Below are 21,198 nucleotides of genomic sequence, written 5' to 3' on the forward strand. Positions count from 1 at the left end.
GCACTGGAAGTACATTACTCAGGGGGCTGGACTACGGAAGCCCGTTAGGAGGGATGGTTATGGACCCCGGAAGAGTTTATCTGCTGAAGAGACGCATGACCAAGTCAGGATTAAGTCCCTTTTCTGTTTTATCAAAGGAAAACGATTACAGTTGTAATTATAGTGCGTTTTAATAACAACCCGAAGTTAAGGGCAGGCATCTGTTGTGAGTTTTTTTTAACTCAGGAAACGCTTTTGTAACATCGCTCATTCATCCCACTGCAAGGTCACAAGCAACAGTGGAGGTAGTGGGCACTAAGCCTTCGGCACATGTGTTTGCTGTACATTTAAAGGGCAGAAGCGCAAGTTGAAGCATGGCTGGACTCATAAACTTTGAAGATGAGAATGAGGTGAAACAGTTTCTGGACAATTTGGGAGTGGAGTACAGCTTCCAGTGCTACAAAGAGAAGGATCCTGAAGGTAAAAACCCTGCTCAGTGGTGCTGAAAGCCCCCAGCTGGAGATGAGGATGAGTGAATTGTGTTTGATAACTTTGCCTTGTTGTTTAAGATGTCCTTTCTTCTGTCACATGTCTTTCTTAGGGTGCCAAAGGCTCGCCGATTACTTGGAAGGGGTGAAGAAAAACTACGAATCCACGGCACAAGTGCTCAAACATAACTGTGAGACAAATGGTTTTGGAGAGAGCTGCTATAAACTGGGAGCTTACCATATCACAGGCAAAGGTACACCTGCAATGTGGCTTATTGGTTGACACATTACTGTGACATGAAGTACTCAAGCAAAGTCCTTAATGTTATTTTAGATCTTGACTTTTATGTTTGTACTGTATTTACTGGTTACAGCACAATATGAGGTTTTACAAGCAAAACATATGGTACCATCATAAAGTTTGGTGCTTTGTTGGAGTTTTATATGGGGTACTAACCGGACCACTTACAACATAGAAATGTGTGTTGAAATGATTAGTTAGCTGATTTTAAAGAAATTAATCAAATTTATATTGTGATCAGATAAATGCTTTAAAAAAACATTTGCTGTTTGATGCTGTTGAGGATTTTCTTGTTTTACTATTTAAGCATGACAACAGTTTGGCCTCTGGTGGCTTGTGATGGACATTTTGTTTATTTTTTAAAATATTTTTTAGACTTAACATTTAATTAAAAAAACAATCTATGTATTTATTATCATTCAGGGGAGGGATGTGAGTACTTAGATTACTTCTTTAGAGTGCTAAGATCTCCATCAATCTCCTAAATCTTTGCACCAGGTGGAGTGACTGAATGTCTGCAAAAAGCCTACTCCTGCTTCATCCGCTCCTGTAATGCTGGAGGAAAGAAGTCCATAGATGCCTGTCATAACGTCGGCCTGTTAGCTCACGATGGACGAGCTATGGAAGGACAACCGGACCTTACGGCAGCTCGGCAGTACTATGAGAAGGCCTGCGCGGGTGGCTTTGCTCCTTCCTGCTTTAACCTCAGTGCTCTTTTCATTGAGGGTAACTCCAAAGGGTTGCCACCAGATATGACTCAAGCCTTTAAGTATGCCAACAGGGCTTGTGAGCTGGGACATGTGTGGGGCTGCGCCAACGCAAGTCGCATGTACAAACTTGGGGATGGTACAGAGAAGAATGACAAGAAAGCAGAGGAGCTTAAGAATCGAGCGAGGGAGCTGCATGGTTTAGAGAAGGAAAGGCAGCTCAAATTTGGAGAGTGAAACACTTTCAATAAATTAACTTGGTGCTGGTTTGTCTCCACATGTGGTGTTCAGTCAGGTTGTTGTGAACAAGCCTATGTGTGTGTTCAGGCCTGTTCAGGGGGTTCAAAGCTTGTAGATGGTCTGTTATTAGTTTATAATAGAATGCTTAAATGGGTCTGTTTGTGTCATTTACTGTGGATTCAGAGAGCCCGTTTAACTTATTACTGTAGTCAGTCAAATGTATACAAGAAAATGTAAAAGCAATAAAAAATTATTTTAAATGTCATGTACAGCAGTTGGTTATCAAATATGCATTTAAAAGTGTATGATTTGTCTCATAAAAGTTAATGAACTTACAGGTTTAATGGGCAGTTTAAACTCACTGCATCAGTTAGTCTCATCAACCTACATACAGTATTGTGTATGGATATCTATTGTGTATTTCATTATCATGTATAGCACCATCTGCAGAATATAGACATTTTTAAAAATATTCTATTTAAATTTATTTTCATCAAAACCCTGTGGAAATGGACCATAAATACAGTACATATATTGTCAATAACAAAATGATTGAAGGCAAATTTTCAAGCTGCTTAGTGACCATTAATGTTTTTAACACCTGTGCTTTTCCTGACGATCAGTCAAAATGTCTGCAGGGAAAAAAGGGGACAATTTAATTAAAACTGGTGAACATGTATATATATTTTGATAAATACGTTTGAATTGTTCACAACAGTACAAATATATACTGTCCTGGAGCTAATTGAGGCACAATGGTTCCCAAAGTTTTTCACGTCAAGGACCCCTAAACTGACACAAATTAGACCACGGACCCAATTTGTTAAGATTTTGTCCCATAGACCCCCATCTGATAAGATTTTTGCTTTTAGATGTTTTATTGCAGAAAGTGTATGAAACCCATGACCAGAGTAGTCATATATTCTGTCATTGTGTTACTTATGGATGGAAATATAGTGAAAATAAATGATTCCCCTGTTTACTGGGGTCCCCGGACCTCACTTTGAGAATCACTGCATTAGGGCACAGCGGTGGTTGGACCACAAGAGGGAGTAAGAATAAAGGACATGAACTTTGCGCTCTTTTCAATTCACACAGTGCTCTTAACCGGTCCAGTCTGGTACAACAATAGCATCCTCGTCTATCAAGATTTCAACCGACATTGTACATAACCTACATATAATGTGGACGTTCTCAAAAGCTGTGTGTATATAACCAAACTAAGTCCGTCTGGATGCTGGTCTAGATGATGGGCGGACGCTGCAAGCTCCGCCCGTCCTCCGCGCATCTCGTCCTCATTCAAAACAGAGCACAGCTGTTGCGAGGCGCGTCGTTGTGTGCTGAGCGTTAGCCTGAAAACTGTAGTCTACTGTCTTCTGATGAGCCCACTGGAATATCAGAAGAAGAAAGAGGAAAAACGGCGCACTTCGGTGAGTTACAATGCACTGCGAGGCAAACTTTGTTATCGTCTGCGACATCATTTAGTAAATCACTCCCCAACCGTCGAGTTGGGGTTAGGTTAGCTAGCTAACGTAACGTTAAGCCCCCACGGATGGTTTTGGGTGTGTTTGTTTTTATGTGCAGGATGCTCCCTTATCAAAGTAAATCGGCATCCATCAAGAGGAGGGCACAAGGAGATGTGAGAGAAATGTTGTGCAGGACTAGTGCTGTTTTTTTGTAATGCAGTGCATCTGCAGCTGGATTTAGTGGGTTTATTTTATCCATTATTTTATTATTCTCCGCCACCCACGTGAATACACGGTCGGCCCACCGCACACACCAAGAAGCGCCACTGGCGAAGTTTGATATATTGCTGGTAATAAATCATGCGCTCCCTCACCAAGCTAACGAATCGGGCTAGCGAGATTTGCAACATGCTAATAATGGAAACCTGAGAGAGAAAAGAGTGGGATAGAGTCAGTGAGTTGGCAATTTGTGATTCCTCCCGTGCAGCCTTACTTTGTTTACTTAAGTCGCCGCACAGTTCGCTGCTGTTTAGGGAGACGGGGGACTTAATGTCGACCCATTTGTGCTGTTAGCCCAGCAGAGCTTATTTAGCTGCAGCCTACACACTGCAGGCGCTCTGCTCCGGATAGCTCGTTGGCGGTGAACCCCCCGCACAGCTGCTCTCCGGGGAGTGCTTTGGGTGTGGCGTGGGTTCACCCACGAACAATACTGTGCACAGCCATAGCCTGTCTTGTCTTAGCCATAGCATCTTCTGGTAGTAGAAATAGGCGCAGGAGGCTAGTCGTGAAGGTATTTTCAGTTTAGTAAAGGCGACCCCGATTCCCTGAAATGATTTAAATGAGGGTAACTTTTAGAGCATGAGCAAGTTCAGCTGGTGGGGCTCCCAGTTAAGGCTTTCACTTGAGCTATTCTTCCTGTCTTCCTCCATTAATATAATCTCATTGTGGATCGATACTATTAGTATGAAGAGTGATGGCCTTCAATTACATATCTGTTTATTGTAACTCAATGCCAGACACTTAGATTTATAAAATGGGGGGTCTGATAACATGTTCTGTCAAAAAGCTGCATTATTAAAATCTAAAGAACTCAATTGAATTCCTCCAATGACACAGTTTTTATTTCTTCCTGTGTGGTTGTTTGCATTTTGTTTCCTTAATTTGTGGGGTCAAGAATATCCACGCACACACTTGAGTGGGCCAGCTCTATTAGCTGTCAAGCAGAATTAGTACTCGTCCCTCTTCACTATTAGTCCGCCTTTTTCATAAACAAAGCCTCCCTCTGCTCAAACCTCCTATCTAACACACTCTTTGTCAGTGTCCTGTGTGACGTTGGCCACCGCTCTCACCCCATTTTAAAAGACTCTAAGGAATGTTCCATATCGATATTTAGTGTTGCTGTGTGGCGCTGCTGTTCTCAACACTTAACATATGACCCAGAGGTCAGTGGTTCAGACTCATGACTGGCGTGCTTTTACAGTACTGTGGTGTCGCGTTGTGCAGAAAAAGACTGAAGCAATCTCATTTGGCCTCAGCTGCCTTCTTTAAATAGTGAAATAGATGCAGAATGTGTTTATTCATTAGATAGTGTTGACGATAGCGGTCATACCAGTTCTGAAAGCATTGTTTGATTGAGTGGTTAGATAATACTACAGGTAAAGTTCAGTCCAAAGGGGGAGATGAAATCCAATTCTTTCCACATGCTAGAGGTCCTCAGTACCTCTATATGTCTGAGATGAAATCTGTTTTGAATCTTCCTTTTTATTTCATTTGATTCAGGCCAAACCGAGGAGGAAGCTGTGAATTGTGTAAAAGTTTAGCCTTCAGGACGGTGGTCAGTGAATGTACAGGGTACATCTAAAAGGTTTACAAAGTAGCTCTAGTACTAGAGAGCTTAGAACTTAATCCAATAAAATATAGTTGATTCAGTATTCTGTTCAGTGTGGAGATTTCCGCGAGTCTGTCTGAAGCAACACAAGACCCATCCATACTACATATGTACAAATGCGGCATTGAATTATCATTGTGTATTTTGGGGTTTTTCCTGTTCTTTGTCTCTCTTCCTGACTGTAAACAGAAAAAAAAGTCACGTTGCGTATCTGTTGCTTGCCAACAGAAACAGTGTGTGTGCCTGGAGGATATGCTGAAGGTCACATGGGTAGAGGGCTTTCTTTATTTTTATTTTAATCACTTTGCGTTTCACACATAATTATCTGTGGCTACATGATTTGTCTTTTGCAACAGCTCTCCATTGAAACAGTTGATCATGTTGCAATCAGAGGGAGAAAATCATTCATAACACTTACCCGGGCGTAATACTACTATCTCCATATACCTTATCAGCTCGGCTGTTTGGATAAGAGTTCCCTCAACTTCATTTGAGCACCAGATATGTTTTAAAAACTGTCCCCTCGGTAACTCTACATACCACCTCCACCTTCTGGGCTTGGCTAATCCCAGAGATGCCTAGTGTACGTAAGCCCATCTGTTCAGCACTGTGGTGTAACTGCTCTGTCCAAGGCCTGCAAATGTGATTAGATAGAGATTACATCTGAGTGTGTGTGAAATGAAACTCCCCTCTCTCCGAATCAGAGCCATGTGTATACAAGAGAAAGGGATAAAACACTGTAGGGGTTTTGCGTCATCAAGTGCAACCCCTGGTCTTCCTCATGTTTTATCTGGTCTGTATTACATCATCTTCACTGCACAGTTTATGTGAAATGTTCCTAGATGCAGCATGTGTCTGTGTGTAACAGTATATTGAGCCATCATGATTTAGTGCAGCTCACTAGTTGACTTTCATTTTCCTTCTGAGTGCACAAGCAGTCATCTTGTAGCCTGCTTCTAGATGCTATACATATTCTGGGAGCGTTTTGGTCTGCATCAAGCTTTTTCTCTGTGTGACCTCCAACCAGTGCTGTTGCTCAGTTGCCAGGGTAACTTTATGCGTGTGTCTGGCACATCCATTCAGCACAGATGGAACTGCGAAGTCACATGTCGTCACACTCTTCCTCTGATGCCTTCCTAGTCTTGGCTCCGCCACAACAAGTACAAATACAAAGCTTTTTATTGTCGACCCCACTAAGCCTTCCATATTTTTCTGTTCCTGTCTGGTGTAATATAAAAGGTCTTGACAAGTTGTTTTGGAACACTGATAATAATATTGCGTATGATTGTGTGTTAGTCAAAGATTTTCATATGAGGTGTTTCTGATGTTGTTGGCAATTGGTTGAAGTGGGTGTTGTAGATGCTTCGCTTGGCTCGCACCCGACTAGCTGAGGGTGTGCATGACTGTTTGCGTATGTGTGAGAAGGAGATAAAAGGAAAGGATAAAGTGAGGCTCAGCTTTCACTACAGAAATCTCAGAGGCAGGCACCACATTTCACTGCGTAGACTGACCACTGTCTTTTTTTTTTGTACACCGAACAGTGTTTGAGGAAGTAGTGCAAAACTGCCTCTTCTTATTGTTGTTAGTGTATTTACAATGTGCTTCCTGCTGTGTTGAAATCACAACTCTCATTTAAGAGAAGTAGAGGCCATCAGGAGCAGTTCAACACAGACAATGTTAAAGTGTAAACTGTACACAGAGGGTCACTCGTGACTGATGTCTGAATCTCTATCTGTTACACGCACACACACATCCTACTTAACACACGCCAGAATAAGCCGAGCGGTGGCAAGAGGCCTGGAGCGTTGAGAACATTTTCGCCTGAATTTAACCACTGGTGGGAGTGACTACACAGCAAGTGCACTGCTGCACAAATTTGTCTTTCTTACCCCTCTTTTGTCAAACTCTTAGTTTCTGGTTTGTTTTACTTTTCTGTGTTTTGTTTTTCATGTTGCTTTCTTTGTATTAGTGCAGTCTTATGCTATTTTAGTCCTGTCTTGTCTTCATTCTGTCTAATTATTAAGGAAAATCTCTAATGATGCATTGACATATAGCCTACTAAATTCAACAACCCACAAGCCCTTGCCTCCTGCTTCCTCCCTGTGCTCGTCCTCCTGGGTCTTTGTAAACATGTCTGGCTTAGGGCTGCAACTACAGGTTGTTTTCAATATGTGTGAATCTCCTGATTATAACAATTTCCCAAAGCCCAGATAAACATCTTCAGATGTCTTATTTTTTCCAACCAATGGTCAAAAACTCAAAGATATTCAATTTACTATCATGTAAGACTTTGAAAACCAGCAAATATTCACATTTGAGGAGCTGGAACCAGGGAATTTTGGGCATTTTTGACTGAAACGATAAATTGATTATCAAAATTGTTGTGGATTCATTTTCTGTCGATGAACTAGTTGAATAATCAACTAACAGTTTCAGCTTTAGTCTGGCTATCTTGTGACATTACCGGCACCGGTACCATACCCGGCTTTCAGTACTGATACCAAATGATACTAACTCTTCCTGACTGATGTGCTATACAATTAATAATAATTATGGTTTAAATCAGGAAATATCTGAACACAATGAAAAAGCGAACAAAGCCAATACCCTGATTAAACATTTTGGGCCAACTTTTGGTACGTGATAGTCTTGGAGACTTGGTGCTAATTTGATCTCAAGCCCTACTTGTAAACTATTCATGGTAGTATGGAGCTGTGCTGAGCCATAACTGAGCTATGAATCAAGCGGCAGCTCTCCTTCAACCTTATCAGTCATAATTGCTCCTTCACTGTGACTGCCACCCAGTCTGTGGCCTTGTCGGCCTGTTGATGTTTATTTCATTGGTCCTTTATTAACCTGAACATGCAGCTGGAAACAGGATTTGTTGTGACACTGGGCACTTGTAATGCATGGATATTTACATGTCGCAACATTTCTAGAGATGGGCGGTGGAAGTCCTACCAGACTATTGATTTAACAATCTAATGAACATAATAGGCTCTTTTATACAGAGATCCTGCATTACAGCCATAAAGAAGATCCGTCATTAAGCTGCCTTTGCTTTTCTACATTGAATCGAACAAAGCCGGCATAATGCCACCCCTGTGTGTACTTTTAAATAGCAGGCCGGCCTTCTGGATTCAGAGTCGTGTAACACAACACAGCATCAGCTCCCTGTCAGCTCCCTGTCCCGCCACGCTGGCTGTCCCTTTTACAAAGATGTCGATTCGGCTCTGTGACTACCTCCGTAGCTGGCTTACTGGCGGAGTAACTCTGCCCCCCCACTCTGTGTCTGTACCTTTTTTATACAGAACAGCGAGGCGGAATAAAGGAGCAGCATTCACGCCTTGAACAGGCTGTGAAAAAGGGGCTAGTTTTCATTTGTGTGAGCCATTTTGGTTTTTGATGTAACTGAGATGCTCCTAACATGTTCTGGAGTGGAGCTTATGACAGGTTTGAATTCAGCATTACAGCTTGTCTACACAGGAGGCATAATTACAACCCAAAGAGCATTTATACACTTCAAGCCTATTTTCTTTAGTTTTACGTGCTTAACTACAGTGATTGTGTGTTGAGCTTCTGCTGCTGCTCTGCTAACATTTGGTACACACCCTGTGTAGACAATGTGTTTGGCTGACTAGTCAAACATTTGAGGAACCCCTGGGGCTTCCCTGTGTGATTCTTGGTCAAGCTCATGTGACTCATGTGCATGTGTGTGTATGTTGTTATGTAGTTGCAGCTAGTGTTGAATTATTGATCTAAACCGTCATCAGCAAAATTGTTTCTAGGCTTTACTAGTTGGAACTAGAGAAAGAAGAGCGATTACAAAAGCAGAGCACCACTACTTGAAATAAAAATACTATCTGCCAAATGACAGCAAACCTGTTTAGCAATCCTGACCAGCTTCTACCATTTGTCAGAAGCTTTGTCCACCGCACACTCCCTCTGACTTAAAACAGATCCTATGAAAGTGGAAAGATGTCTGTATTAGGGCTGTCACATTTTCCAAAAATCGCATTTGAACAAATTCAAGCTAACAGGTAATTTGTTTAAAATTAATTCGAACACAACCCATATACTGTAATTTGTCGGAGATACAATTTACTGTAACTGTCATAAGCATATATGGCCAGCGATGTCCATCCGTCAGTGGTAAGAGAGAGCATTCAGTATAATCTTAATATTTTCCTGCATGGTGTCAGACAGGGTTGTAGAGTTGCCGTTTCCCCGCTCATTCGATGCTGCCGCTGCCTCACTTGCGTGGTAAGATTTTCCGCTTAACTTGCATGTCTTTTCATCTTTGTGCATCTATGTATGTGCATATGCTTTTGTTTTAATCTACCTATTTTAAGGTCGGAACTGATAGGTGTTAGCTAGACTTGGTGAGTCAGGTCGTAGGTGTTTGGGGTTATAAGGTTAGGGGTCAAAGGTGAATTCACGGACAGGGTTGTAGTAAAAGGGCCTAGCCTTTAAGGCATGCAGAATGTCAGCTATGAGGGTCCCGTTCCACATGACACCTTGAGGCTGGCCTGCTGTGTCATGTGGCATTTTGCTCTGCATATCTGGAATATTCTCACTAGAGGATGTTTCACTTGAGGTCTAAATGTGGATTAACAGACTCCAGAGTGAGACAGCAACATGCCAAGATTTTGTGAGACGATTGTTTTGTTGTGAAGATACAGAGTGAGGACCAGGCAGTGAAAACTGTGCTTGCATACAAACCATACTCCCAATTCTGTTTGAATTGTACATAAACAGACAAAAGCCGCACCCTTCCACTTCCCTTGCATATTGTTCTGATCCGCCGGTCTATATCAGGTGCCGGAGACGAGGCTTCATGGTTTCAGCACACAGCCTCATCTATCTGTCTGAATCCTGAGTGTCTTGGCTCGAGAGCTACACTGAGAGCTGAGCCTCGGCTATATCATGGAAACTTGTGAACTTGGTCCTGAACCCTGCCAAAGACAATAGATCACATACAGAGAACATGATTCCACCTCTCTTTCTTGCTTTTGCTCTCTTGTTCTCCCACAAATGTTCTTTTTAAGTCTCTCCTCCACATCAGACCGGCACTCTGTGGGCTTTTTGGCCTGAAGTACAAAGTGTATGAATATGAGGCCTTATTCTCCCCACCTGTTCTGCTCTTGTCTCTCCTTTTACCTCCTTTGTTGAATGAATGGTGATGATTCACTTCTTAAGCAAATGTGTTTTTCTCTTGTGTCATCCGTTTAGATCTGTGCGACCGAGACAACCTGTTTCCTGTTGCCTTTGTTACGCTCCCACAGGTCGGGTCTTGACTTGTAGACAGACTCTCACGCTCGCATGCCTTCAGTTACACACTGTATGTCACCAACTGTCAAATTGGCAAACTGGACGTTTATTAACAGCATTATTTTCCTTTTTCGCAATATTTTAATTCAGCTTTACTATCATATGTCCTTTCATGTGAGTACAAAAACAAGTTTAAGGATACTCACTTAGAGAAAAGTCCAAAATGTGTATATTAGGGCTGCCCCCGACTAAAGATTTTCTTAGTCAACTAGTAGTTGTTAGTTCAAGCCATTAGTTGACTAGTCATCGCACGTTTAATGACAATATATACTGTTTATCTAGGCTATCCAACGTTAGAACGGCCATGCTAAGTGGCTAATGTCAGGCTAACGTTACTTACATGTTTCAGATGATAAATCATGTTTGAGGTCAATGAATGACAGGGGAATATTTGCCTGCAGAGTTCTCGGGGTCGTCCTTTACCTTCTCAAAATGATCCCGCACTTTGGATTTCCTGCCCGACATAGTAACTAACTATCTCATAACTATCTAATAACTGCAGGGACCAGCCGCGTAAACGTGTGTCGCCACTTCCCGTGTCGGTCGTTTCAATTAAAAGCTCTCTAGGTTTTCATACACGGTCCAGCCAGAATGTTTTGACCTAATTTTGACAGGTGCAGCTCCTGAAAAGAGTTGTTGTTTTTTTTTTTCCTGCAACCAACCAACCAGTGAAAACTTGGTCGACTAAGACTAATATTTAGTTGACTAGTAGGGGGCAGCCCTAGTAATGTGTAGTATATACTACAGATTTTGCAACAGTAAAAGACTATAAACTGTCAGTGTACCCAGAAATACTTGAGGAGCAGGCCTAAATTTGATTCTGCTTTGTTTTTCAAAGGATAATCTGAAGATAGCTTCCTTTTGTCTCATAGTAAGGGTCTGGTAAAGCAAGGAGGACTTGAAGGATTTGGGAAGAGGGAGGGCAACGTCTTTCCTATTTTTAGTCAATAGATGAATGTTTGGTAGCATCCTGTCTGTACTTGTCTTCTGAGAGTAGAACAGAGGCTTGTACCGATGGTGTCTGTGTAACTCGTGCACGTACTGTAATTTGTGTGTCTTTGTGCACACAGACAGCGTAGCCCCTGGCCATGCTGCTCTGTGGGAGAGGAGGATCAGAGAGGGGTGTGAGGGGCTCATTCAGGGAGAGAGGGAGAGAGGGAGAGGGGGAGGGGAGCAGTGCAGGCATTGAAGAGATACAGCTGTTTCCCAAGTCTCAGCTGTTGCTCCTCTTCCATTCGATGCAGGCTCTCTCTCTCTCTCTCTCTCTCTAACACACACACCCTAACTGGAAGAAGCACACAGTGTAACATTGTTCTGCCTTGTGAGAGAAGGATGAAAGAAACAATCTTTCATAGCTGCTATCAGATGGTAATAGTAAGTACCCGCCATATTAGTAAGAGAGAGGCTGCTATGTCCAGATTAGGCAAAATCTCTGTCTCTTTTCATCGCCTGTTGCTTTTGTTTTTCCTTTTGCTTTGAGCCAAGACGTTACATTGGTCCAGTTTCACTTTCTTAGAGGATTTCACAATTTTTGCTTTTTTCCCTTCCCCATATCTCTTCTTGTTTTGTTTTTTTTCCCTTGACCTCAGTGTGTGGGTGTCATGTTTTATTCTCCCATGTGACCTCTGACCTAGTGAACTCTCTCTCATGAGCAAACAACTGTGTGTGTGTGTGTGTGTGTGTGTTTGGTTCATGTCCCTTTGACCAGCTTTGGGTGACAGTATGACTGTTGCTTTGGCTCCTATCCTGAACAACAAGTGTTGTGAGTGGACACACTTTGATCACAAACTCCTTCTTCCTCTTGTCCCTTTCCTACTCTTTTGTCCTTTTGCTTTTCTGTCTTGGTTGCGCTCCCTTTGTTTTTTAAGCTGTAATTGGCCATTTTATCAGGCCCTGGAGGCAGAGCAATGCCAAGTTAGGGGAAGTCATGCATGCAGCACTGTGTGTGCGAGCGTGTGTTAAGCTGTATGGGAGGCCTGTTATCTCAGTCTTGCTCAGTTAAGCAGGTTCAAAGTGACGTGGATCAAAAATAAACTAAAGTAAACGATCAAAGGTTAAAGTTAACAGTATCTGCAATACTGAGTTATATTCATAGCCAAGTCCATATTTGTCTTAATAAAAACTTTGCTGTACAAACCTCATATTCACACACAGGATATTAGACTAACAGGAGGTAGCCCACGGTTGCTTTTAAAGACACTGTGGAGTATTTCAGCATTGGCTGGTGCGCTGCTATTTCAGTATTTCAGCTGAGTAGGCCAACCTAAAAGAGGACAGAATAACTTGCTGGAGGGAGATGAACTCATTGTTACAGAGACAGGAGATGCCCTGTAGATTTCACTGTTATATATGAGGGATGGATGACTTGAGGATTTGTACTTTCAAATCACAGAGAGATCTACAGTATAGCATGCTGAGAAAGACTCGTTCTGTTTTTCCATAGAGCTGCTCCCTGACTTTGTCTTATCTCATTCTACCTGATAAAACTGCCTCTTAATATATTGTATCTCAGTCCCTGTTTGGCTGCAGTATTGACCTTGGCAGGACCAACAAGCAAGCGAGTTTACCACAAGATGGCTACAACATGAGCAGCTGGGATCAAATGAAGTGTGTTTGTTGAAAAAAGATTAAGAGCGCATGTGCTTTGGTTGATAGGAGCAGGCTTTTACAGTTAGGGGTTTGTTGACTAGTCTCCGCCATAAGCGAGTTTCCTGTGGTTGTACGTTGAGAGTTTGTCATTTCTAGAAAGAAGGTATTGTTATTCGAGAAGTGTGGTTGTTTGGGTGTGTTTTTGTGTGTGTTTTGCTCTCACATAATTGTACGGTTTGTCAGGTTGCAGCATGCCATATCTCTTAAGTCTGTGTCTCGTTCAAAAGCCCTCAGGGCCCACCCGGAACTAACCTCGGGACATGCTGTGTGTCCCTCTTTGTGCTATCATCAATGTGAAGGTGAGAGAACCATATTTTGAGTGGCAGACAGAGATGGAGATAAGACTGTTTTGCTCAAACACCATCTGTTTGCTGATGTCCTATTGATATGCAGTGACTTTAACTCAAAGAGAGGGAAGTTGTGTTGACTATGATGTTCTCATAGAAACAAAGGACACACGCATATTGTGTCTTGTAAACAATGAGGAACCTATATATTGAATAAATAATGTTCTTCTTTTTTAAAGTGTGACTCACAAAACCTCATAATTGGAGGAAAGTCAGTTGAGTGAACACGCCTGCTTTAAAACACCTGAACACTGGGCATCAGCATGGTTTCACCAACGTTGTAGTTTGGGAGGACAAATACTAGGGGTGGGAATCTTAGGAAAGTTTATTATGAAAATTTAAATTTAGACAAAGCAACCAGTGACTACCACAATAAAAGCCAGGCATAATCCTATTCAATGTAAGGCTTTTACTGTAAAAAGCAACCACAGGAAGTGTCTGGCATTACCAGCCCTCTAACATTACTTGTTCTCTGTGGTTTCAACACTTCCTTGTTGTTTTTGCAATTGTGTTGCTGTTTTTAACTAAACTTTCTTGGCTTCTGGAAAAACAACAGCACATATAGACATGCTGTCTTAGATTGAGATAGGCAGGAAAAACCCTGCACTCATCTGCTGTGACCAAAACCACAGATAATATATTTACAGTGCTGACTCAATGCAGTGTGTACAGCAAACATTCACAGTTAATCCTGTATTATTGTGCCTGTTTTTATAGAAAGCTAGCTGGAGTTAGTCAAAAGGTTTCTATACAAAGTACAATAAATTCTACCTCAAATCATTCAGACTGATGCTTTGTGATGTCAGTGATAGTTGTGTAACCATTGTACTGACACATTCACCACCGGGACTTCACTTGCCAGCTTTGTAGAAATTTAGATGACTTGTGTTTGTTCAAAATGTAATGTAATGCAAGACACTCAAATTAGTGAACGAGCATAGTGACAATGACGCTCGATTTCTTCCTTAAATGTATTTCCATCCAACCCTCATGTTAGTTTAATCACACCTGACATTTTACAGATGTCTTCTAAGACCAAGTCATGTCTATAGACGCTTTCTGTGTATGCTTTTATTTTTTAAATGTTGGGAAAAAACATTAATGCTGTACAATGAATAGAGTTTCATATTCTGGGTGTACAGTATTATCCCAAGATACAAAATAGAAACTCAATTATTAATATGATTCATATAATAATATACATCGTATTTACTACCAGTTGTTGAAATGGCTTCAATGCTCTAAAGGGCGCGTCTTTGTGTCCCTGATGTTTTTTTAAAAACATGGACAGTAAATCCAGTGTTTCACCCTGAGCGTTGAGGAAGCTTATTTTTCCTGCCTGTGGAAAATTGTTCCTTGTGAGACAGTCAGCAGTCCTCTCAAGAAAAGCACTGGCAGTGTGTGATTCGATTATAGACAAAGTAAAACTAACATCATAGTCTCAATTCTTTCACTATATGTTTCAATATTGAAGTAGCACAGTATATTACTGTATCACAAATTACCTTGAGACTGAAACTCACCTGAATAAAATAGATGTTGTATGTTTATGGATAATCCACTTAATTAAATACCCAACAAATTAAGGTTGTAATGGTGTAATAGACCCAGAGATATTAAAAGGATAGCTGCCCTGGTAGAAAGTATTTAAAAGAAATTCTGTCATCTTAGGCTATATATTGTCATATTATCCAACCCTACAGTAACAGTTGTGGAGAGCTAAGTTGGGTGTTTTTTTTTTTACTAACTTGATTTGATATTTGATGCTGTCAAGAAAAAAACATCCAACGGTTGGCCCACTGTGCCGGGTGTTTGGGCTTTACTCACATTTATCTCTCACTTACACATCCGCACACACAATCACAGAATCCTGTCCCTGACAAGACAATATATCGTGATAGTTTCTCCTACATATATGGCATGCAGTGTCACTGCGTAGTAGTAAATAGTGTTTGCTTGGTCTCCATGAGGAGGTTTTAGTGCCATGGGCTTGACTTTTGCCAGTCCTCGGAGGCTCATAGAGGAAGACATAGAGATCATATCAGTTTCCTCTAAACATTACTGCTCTGACTGACTGCTCTGTTGCTCTGTATTGTTAGTCTGCCCTTTCCTTGTTAATAGTCCGTGCAGGGAATGACCACAGACATCAGTGCTGCTGCCAGCTCCACACTTCCTCTGCTTCCTCCCCCCCCTCAACTCCTTTCCCTCTTTCCCCCGCTCATCTGTCACCATGCACAGGTCGCCTAGTCTTCAGCAGCAGAGTTGAACTTGGGCTGGGCTGCTTGCCCGCTCCCATTTGGGCTACAAATCAGGCTGAAGCCAACACACACACAAAAACTGTAGGCTAGTGCTTTACCCACACGTGACAGGCTGCTGCTCTGGGATCCTGCCACATGCCGCTACTCACAAGCTTGGCACCGCAGCCTCTCTTGGATTCGTCTGATGGATAACTAGATACTGTTATCAAGACCAGTAGCACCATTATATTGATTTTTGGTAGGATTATTTTTTTTCTTGTATTTATTCATTTTTCATTTTGAATGCTGCTTCTAGCTGTAGGTCTGGGCTACAGGAAGGTGTTAATTGTAGGTGTTATCTAGTTCTGTGACAGTTGTATACCAAGTGTTTATGTGTCACTGGAGGATGTGCCAGGAGAAAAGACAGAGGCAGGGACAGGCCTGAACAGCCTGTCTGTAAAGCTTGAGCTCTAATTATCAACCCAGAGACCTGTAGGGATCGAGGGAGAAGGGGAGAAAGAGAGAGGGAGGCAAGTACATCTAAAAAAAGCATAATCACACCCCACGGTGCAAGCTGCTGCTACGACACTGATTTAGAACTAGTGGAATTTCACAAACAGGGTAGACGGATCTCTCTAAACTAGGTTTAGGTGTGCGTGTGGTTGTTTGCATTTATACCATGATCTGGGTGAATACTCTTTTCTGATTGGCCGGCAGGTGTGCGTTACAAGCGTGTATTGCACACGTAGTTCTGCTCAAGTTTAATCACCGTTCTAAATTCATCTGCTACCCAACCTGTAACCATAGCAACATTAAAGAGCACAGCTGTCAAAGCTTACTCATTTTGAAGTTTTGAAGAATGGGACGCAGCAGAGGAAAAAGAAATGGAGAAGAAAAGAAGAAACCAAGTGAAAAAAGGAACTGACACCTGAAGAGCTTAAATGAAGATAGGGATGAGATTAATACAAAAAAGGTAATAAATAAAATGGGCAGTTAATATACTGAGAGACTTTCTCTACCAAAAACAAAAGACTGATTTGGAGACATACTCTGCGGTTATGCTTAATGACACCTTATGTGAATTTTATGCCTCAGTGCAGGCTGGCGGTGAGTACAGTGTGGCAAGTTGTCATGGCAACGGTAAGCTCCTGCTTCATAACCTTTCGATTTTGAGTGCAAAACTTTCACCAAAAATTTGCGAATGTTTTTATTTTATATTGTTGGCAAATGACCATTGTATAAGCGGGATAATCAACTTGCAGGTGTGCGTTAAACTGTTTTAAGGCGTGACGTGGAGGCGATGAACCACCCGTTGCAAAGCGGATAATCACCTACTCGTTGATTATCCTTTACTTAATTTGATGTTACTACTTAACATCCATCAAGTCTTTTGTACTGTATGAATCAGTTGATCAGCACTTCACCACAAACCACAGCTGACAAACCTGGTGATGGTGTTTAATTGTCCATGTAAATTATAGTTGTTGGCCTTTACGGCTGAAAATGAAGCTTTCTTTATGTATCAAAACGAAATACTAAAGTGTGACAGTTTAAAAAAACAAACTGACAACTCAAACACATTTCATTAGTCAGCACAGATATAATGTAGAAGTTGTTTTTTTTCTATTATTCTACATAGAAAATCAACACAGTTGTTGAAGAAAAGACAAAGACATTGAATTTCATGTTGTTTTGTCACATCTTGTCAGACCTTGCAGCTTATTCAATTGAGAACTACACAATAAATCATAAATGACTGTACTTCTGAGAGATTGTTATACAGTATATCAATATCATTTACATATTAATTTGTTTCTGTTGTCAGGCGTCGGAAGTAGGGTGAAATTTGATCACAGCTCATAAATACAACTTTCATCAGCGGTCATTACAATTGCTCTGCTCTGCACATAAAATCATTATTTTGTGATAACTACATGGTTTGACAAAATGAACAAACATACAGGTCAATGACGGCAGCAGTGCTGTGAGATCGGCTATAGTGACATTTAAAGTGAGCGATCACAGAGAAAGTTAGAGGTCGTCCCCCATCTGCTGCCGTAGGCGATCATATCATCTATCAGTGATCTCTGGTAACGACAGCAGAACAATATGAAATACAGACGATTGCCCAACCCTGATCTCCTGGTGAATCCAAGTACACACAACTCTATGACTAACAACTAAAATAAGCCAAATAGCTTAAAAAACAAACAGCGCTAAAATATTACCACTAAGATGGACTCAGAAAAGAAAATGATTAAGGATCTTCATTGAATTTAGCTGCTGCTGCAACTTCTCTTGTTTCTAACCTCAGTGTTTAGCTGTAGTGTAAATTATGTGGCATTGTTGGTGGTAACACTTATCCTAGTACCCCTCAAGGTTACAAACTATATTTCAAGGTGATATTTCATTTGCCTTCACTTTTAGAAATAATGTCCCAAACATTATGGCTTTCCTTTTATCGGCAGTCTTTTTCATTGTAAATCTTTCGGTCAATAAATGTCATTGTTTTTTCAATTGGTTATGTTGAAACACGCATACCAAACTCTATCTGTCTATACATGACTACTGCATACAAGTCTTGTATCTTATTATCATATATTCTACATTCAAGTTCAAAACTGTGAAGGAAATCTTCATAACTTCAAAAATGATTACTTGCACATATGCTCCTCATGAATTTACATGCATTTTCGTACAGAAATAGATCTCACATGGGATGTACAGTAGCCATAACAGAATATACCATCTATGGTAAAAGCCACATACCGTACAGCTGCAGGAGTGCTGGCATGTTTTTTATTCTAATTCAAGCACTGGTGATGAACAAAGAATGGATGGGGGAAAATCTTAGTTTTAGTTGATATAAGTAGGTCGTCATTTATCATGTTTGATACTAAGGGTGTAGTGGAGAAGGGTGTCAACTGTGCACCAAAATGAGCTACTAGATATTATTTTAATTTGCACTCTTAGACAGTTTTCTACATTGTCTGCACCCTTGCCTTTGATATCACTGGGTGCTCTGTTTTCCCACTAGATCCTGCTTCTCTCCAGTCAGACAGGCCTAAATATTCATGAACTGATGGCTCAGTATGTTAGAGGGTAGAGCACAGTTGGTTCAGTGTCGGGGTGGAATAAGTCTGTGGTGTCAATGGGTTCATTACCTATTGATTTTCTAAAAAATGCTCTTACTGTGAAGTGATACGGCAGCATGAAATTATTTTCTTCTTTGGCATCATGCTGCCGTGATTAATCAGATATGTAGGCTTCTCCCTTGGAAGGACGAGTATATCTGTGACGCAGAGGTATCTTCTCACTTCCGTTTGTGTGTGTGTGTGTTAAGCCAGAAACCAGAGCCATATTCGCTAAGCAACAGGGATACTACCATATGGTGTAAGCTGTCTCAGCAAACCATGTGATTCCTCAAAATTATAAACCTGTTCAGTGTGTGAGAATTAAATTTAAGAAACACCCTGTTCAGGGATGACAGTTGGAGAGCCTTGGGCAAAAACAGTTATTCAAAATTTGAGCAAATGGAGCATGTGGATTTTATGTAGTGCTGGGTATCGTTTAAAAAATTACAATACCAGTACCAATAGTAGTACCCTTAAAGTGATAGATACAGATAACAATAGAGTACTTCGTTCGGTACCTTCAAATGTTTTGGTGGCATCTTGGCAAGCTGGACCGCCAACTCTGTCAAATACACCGCAGTGGTGAAGTCGAGCATATGTATGGGTTGTAGCTGCTGCAGTAGTGGGCCGTAGTGGTCATTGACTATGAGCAAAACCATACAAATAGTCATTTTTTTCCTAGATCTGGGTACAAAAAGGATCGAATGCAGGTATTGTTTGACTGGAGAAGTTTCAATAGTACTTGGTACTGGGTTATTTCGGTCAATTCCTTTACAGGTATCGAGTACTGATACCCAGCCCTAATTTTATAAACTTAGTCTTTTGTTTTCCCTCCGCCCTTTCTACAGTTATACTCGCGTAAACAGTCTCTGTTCCAAACTTCTATTGTTCCAAACTACAATAGAGCCGCCTCTGTCTGCTTAAACCCCATTCAGACCGACTCAGTGTCACAGGTCAAACCTGCATCAGGGATTATCTGTATTGATCAACACGTGTTAGTCGACCCTCCTCCTGACCAGAGTTGAATGCTGCCCACTAGGACTGCAATTATTTTCATTGTTGATTAATCTGTCGATTGTTTTCTTGATTTATCGATTAATCGTTTAGTCCATAAATTGTCTGGAAATGGTGAAAAATCTCGATCACTGTTTCACAAAACCCAAGGGGGCGTCTTCGAATGACTTCTTTTGTCCCGACCAATAGTCCACAACCCAAAGATATTCAGTTTACTATATAAAAGACTTAATAAAGCAGCAAATATTCACATTTGAGAAGCTGGGATCAGAATTTGGACTTTTTTTTTCCTTTAAAAAATGACTCCAAACAATAAAGCAATTACCACAATAGTTGCTGATTGAGTCAATAGTTCAACTAATCATTGCAGCTCTACTGCCTACTTTTGGTGAACTGGTGTTGCTACCAGGAACAGAAATTAATTCAACTATACTGACGTTTAAATGCCATTTAACTAACTTGCTGAAACAAGAGTGAGAGAGGGAGAGATCAAGAGAGTGGGAGCAGACAGATGGTGAGTGAGAGGTTAAACTGAAACTTAACTTTTATCTATATTATTTGATGTAATTCAGTGTAATTCTCAGGTTTATCAGTGAAGTGTATGGAACTACTAACAGTGAGAAGCAGGGCTATATGAATGTGACTATATGAATGCAAACACATGTTGAGAAGGCCCATGCATACGTGTGTGTGTACTGTCTGACAGGGATATTATTGACCTCCAGAACAGTCTGAACATCAGTGGCATGTTAAGTGATGGTGGGCTGTTAGTCATGTTCCCTCAACACACACACACACACACACACACACACACATCACACACATACACACCATTGTCCCTATGCTGTCAATCCCACCAACCTCTGTTCGTACAGCCAACCTGCTGAGTGAAAGCAGTGTATATCGAACTGCTGTGACATGCAGCCACATGCTGTGTTACTGTGTGTATGTGCAGGTTATTAGAGAGTGTGTGTGATCGGCCCGGCCCCTCTTAGTTCCAGATCAATAGTGTTCTCCCCTGCAGGCTTGACTACAGCCCAGCGAAAGTGAGAACCTCAATCTAGTCTTCAATGGCATAGCGTAACTGAAACACTACTGACCAGCTCTCTGGTGATTTAAAAGGATACACAAAATATATAAAAGTTAGAGGTAAGATTATTCTTTTGGTTCCTGTAAACAGAATTGAAAGGGTAATGAGGGTAGTTGCAGTAGGCCCACATTTCATATTTTAAAACCTAATGTTGAAGGTACAAGATGTTTACAGGTTTAGCTCTGTACAATGTTTCCCCTTCTTAAGACAATGAGGCCTGTAACAATATTTTTATATATGTCAAGTTAATTGCCTTTAAAATGACAGCTTTGACTTTGACTTTGTAGGCTCCTAACAGTGGGGATGCTCTTGCTTAGGGTGTACAGT

At 41.2% G+C, this 21,198-nt stretch overlaps 2 protein-coding genes across 11 annotated transcripts in view; both read left to right on the plus strand.

Annotated features, from left to right (window-relative positions):
- Positions 1-26: 26 nt before the first annotated feature.
- LOC122988746 (cytochrome c oxidase assembly factor 7) lies at positions 27-1,980 on the plus strand. 2 transcript variants are annotated; one of them, XM_044361328.1, is made up of 4 exons: positions 27-103; positions 333-459; positions 581-721; positions 1,267-1,980. In XM_044361328.1, exons 2-4 carry the CDS (start codon positions 354-356, stop codon positions 1,710-1,712), a joined length of 693 nt encoding a protein of 230 aa, XP_044217263.1. In that variant the 5' UTR covers positions 27-103; positions 333-353; the 3' UTR covers positions 1,713-1,980. The 2 variants fall into 2 exon arrangements, with proteins under 2 accessions (XP_044217263.1, XP_044217262.1); XM_044361327.1 differs by having other exon boundaries at positions 61-205.
- An 856-nt stretch (positions 1,981-2,836) lies between these two features.
- ralgps2 (Ral GEF with PH domain and SH3 binding motif 2) overlaps positions 2,837-21,198 on the plus strand; it is an 81,475-nt gene continuing 63,113 nt past the window's right edge. For all 9 annotated transcript variants that reach the window (XM_044361313.1, XM_044361320.1, XM_044361312.1 and 6 more), the window contains exon 1: positions 2,837-3,145. The gene's annotated coding sequence lies outside the window, so the exon portion shown is untranslated. The remainder of the gene's footprint in view (positions 3,146-21,198) is intronic.

The sequence above is a fragment of the Thunnus albacares genome, chromosome 9 (assembly GCF_914725855.1).
Source record: "Thunnus albacares chromosome 9, fThuAlb1.1, whole genome shotgun sequence".
Taxonomy (NCBI): Eukaryota; Metazoa; Chordata; class Actinopteri; order Scombriformes; family Scombridae; genus Thunnus; species Thunnus albacares.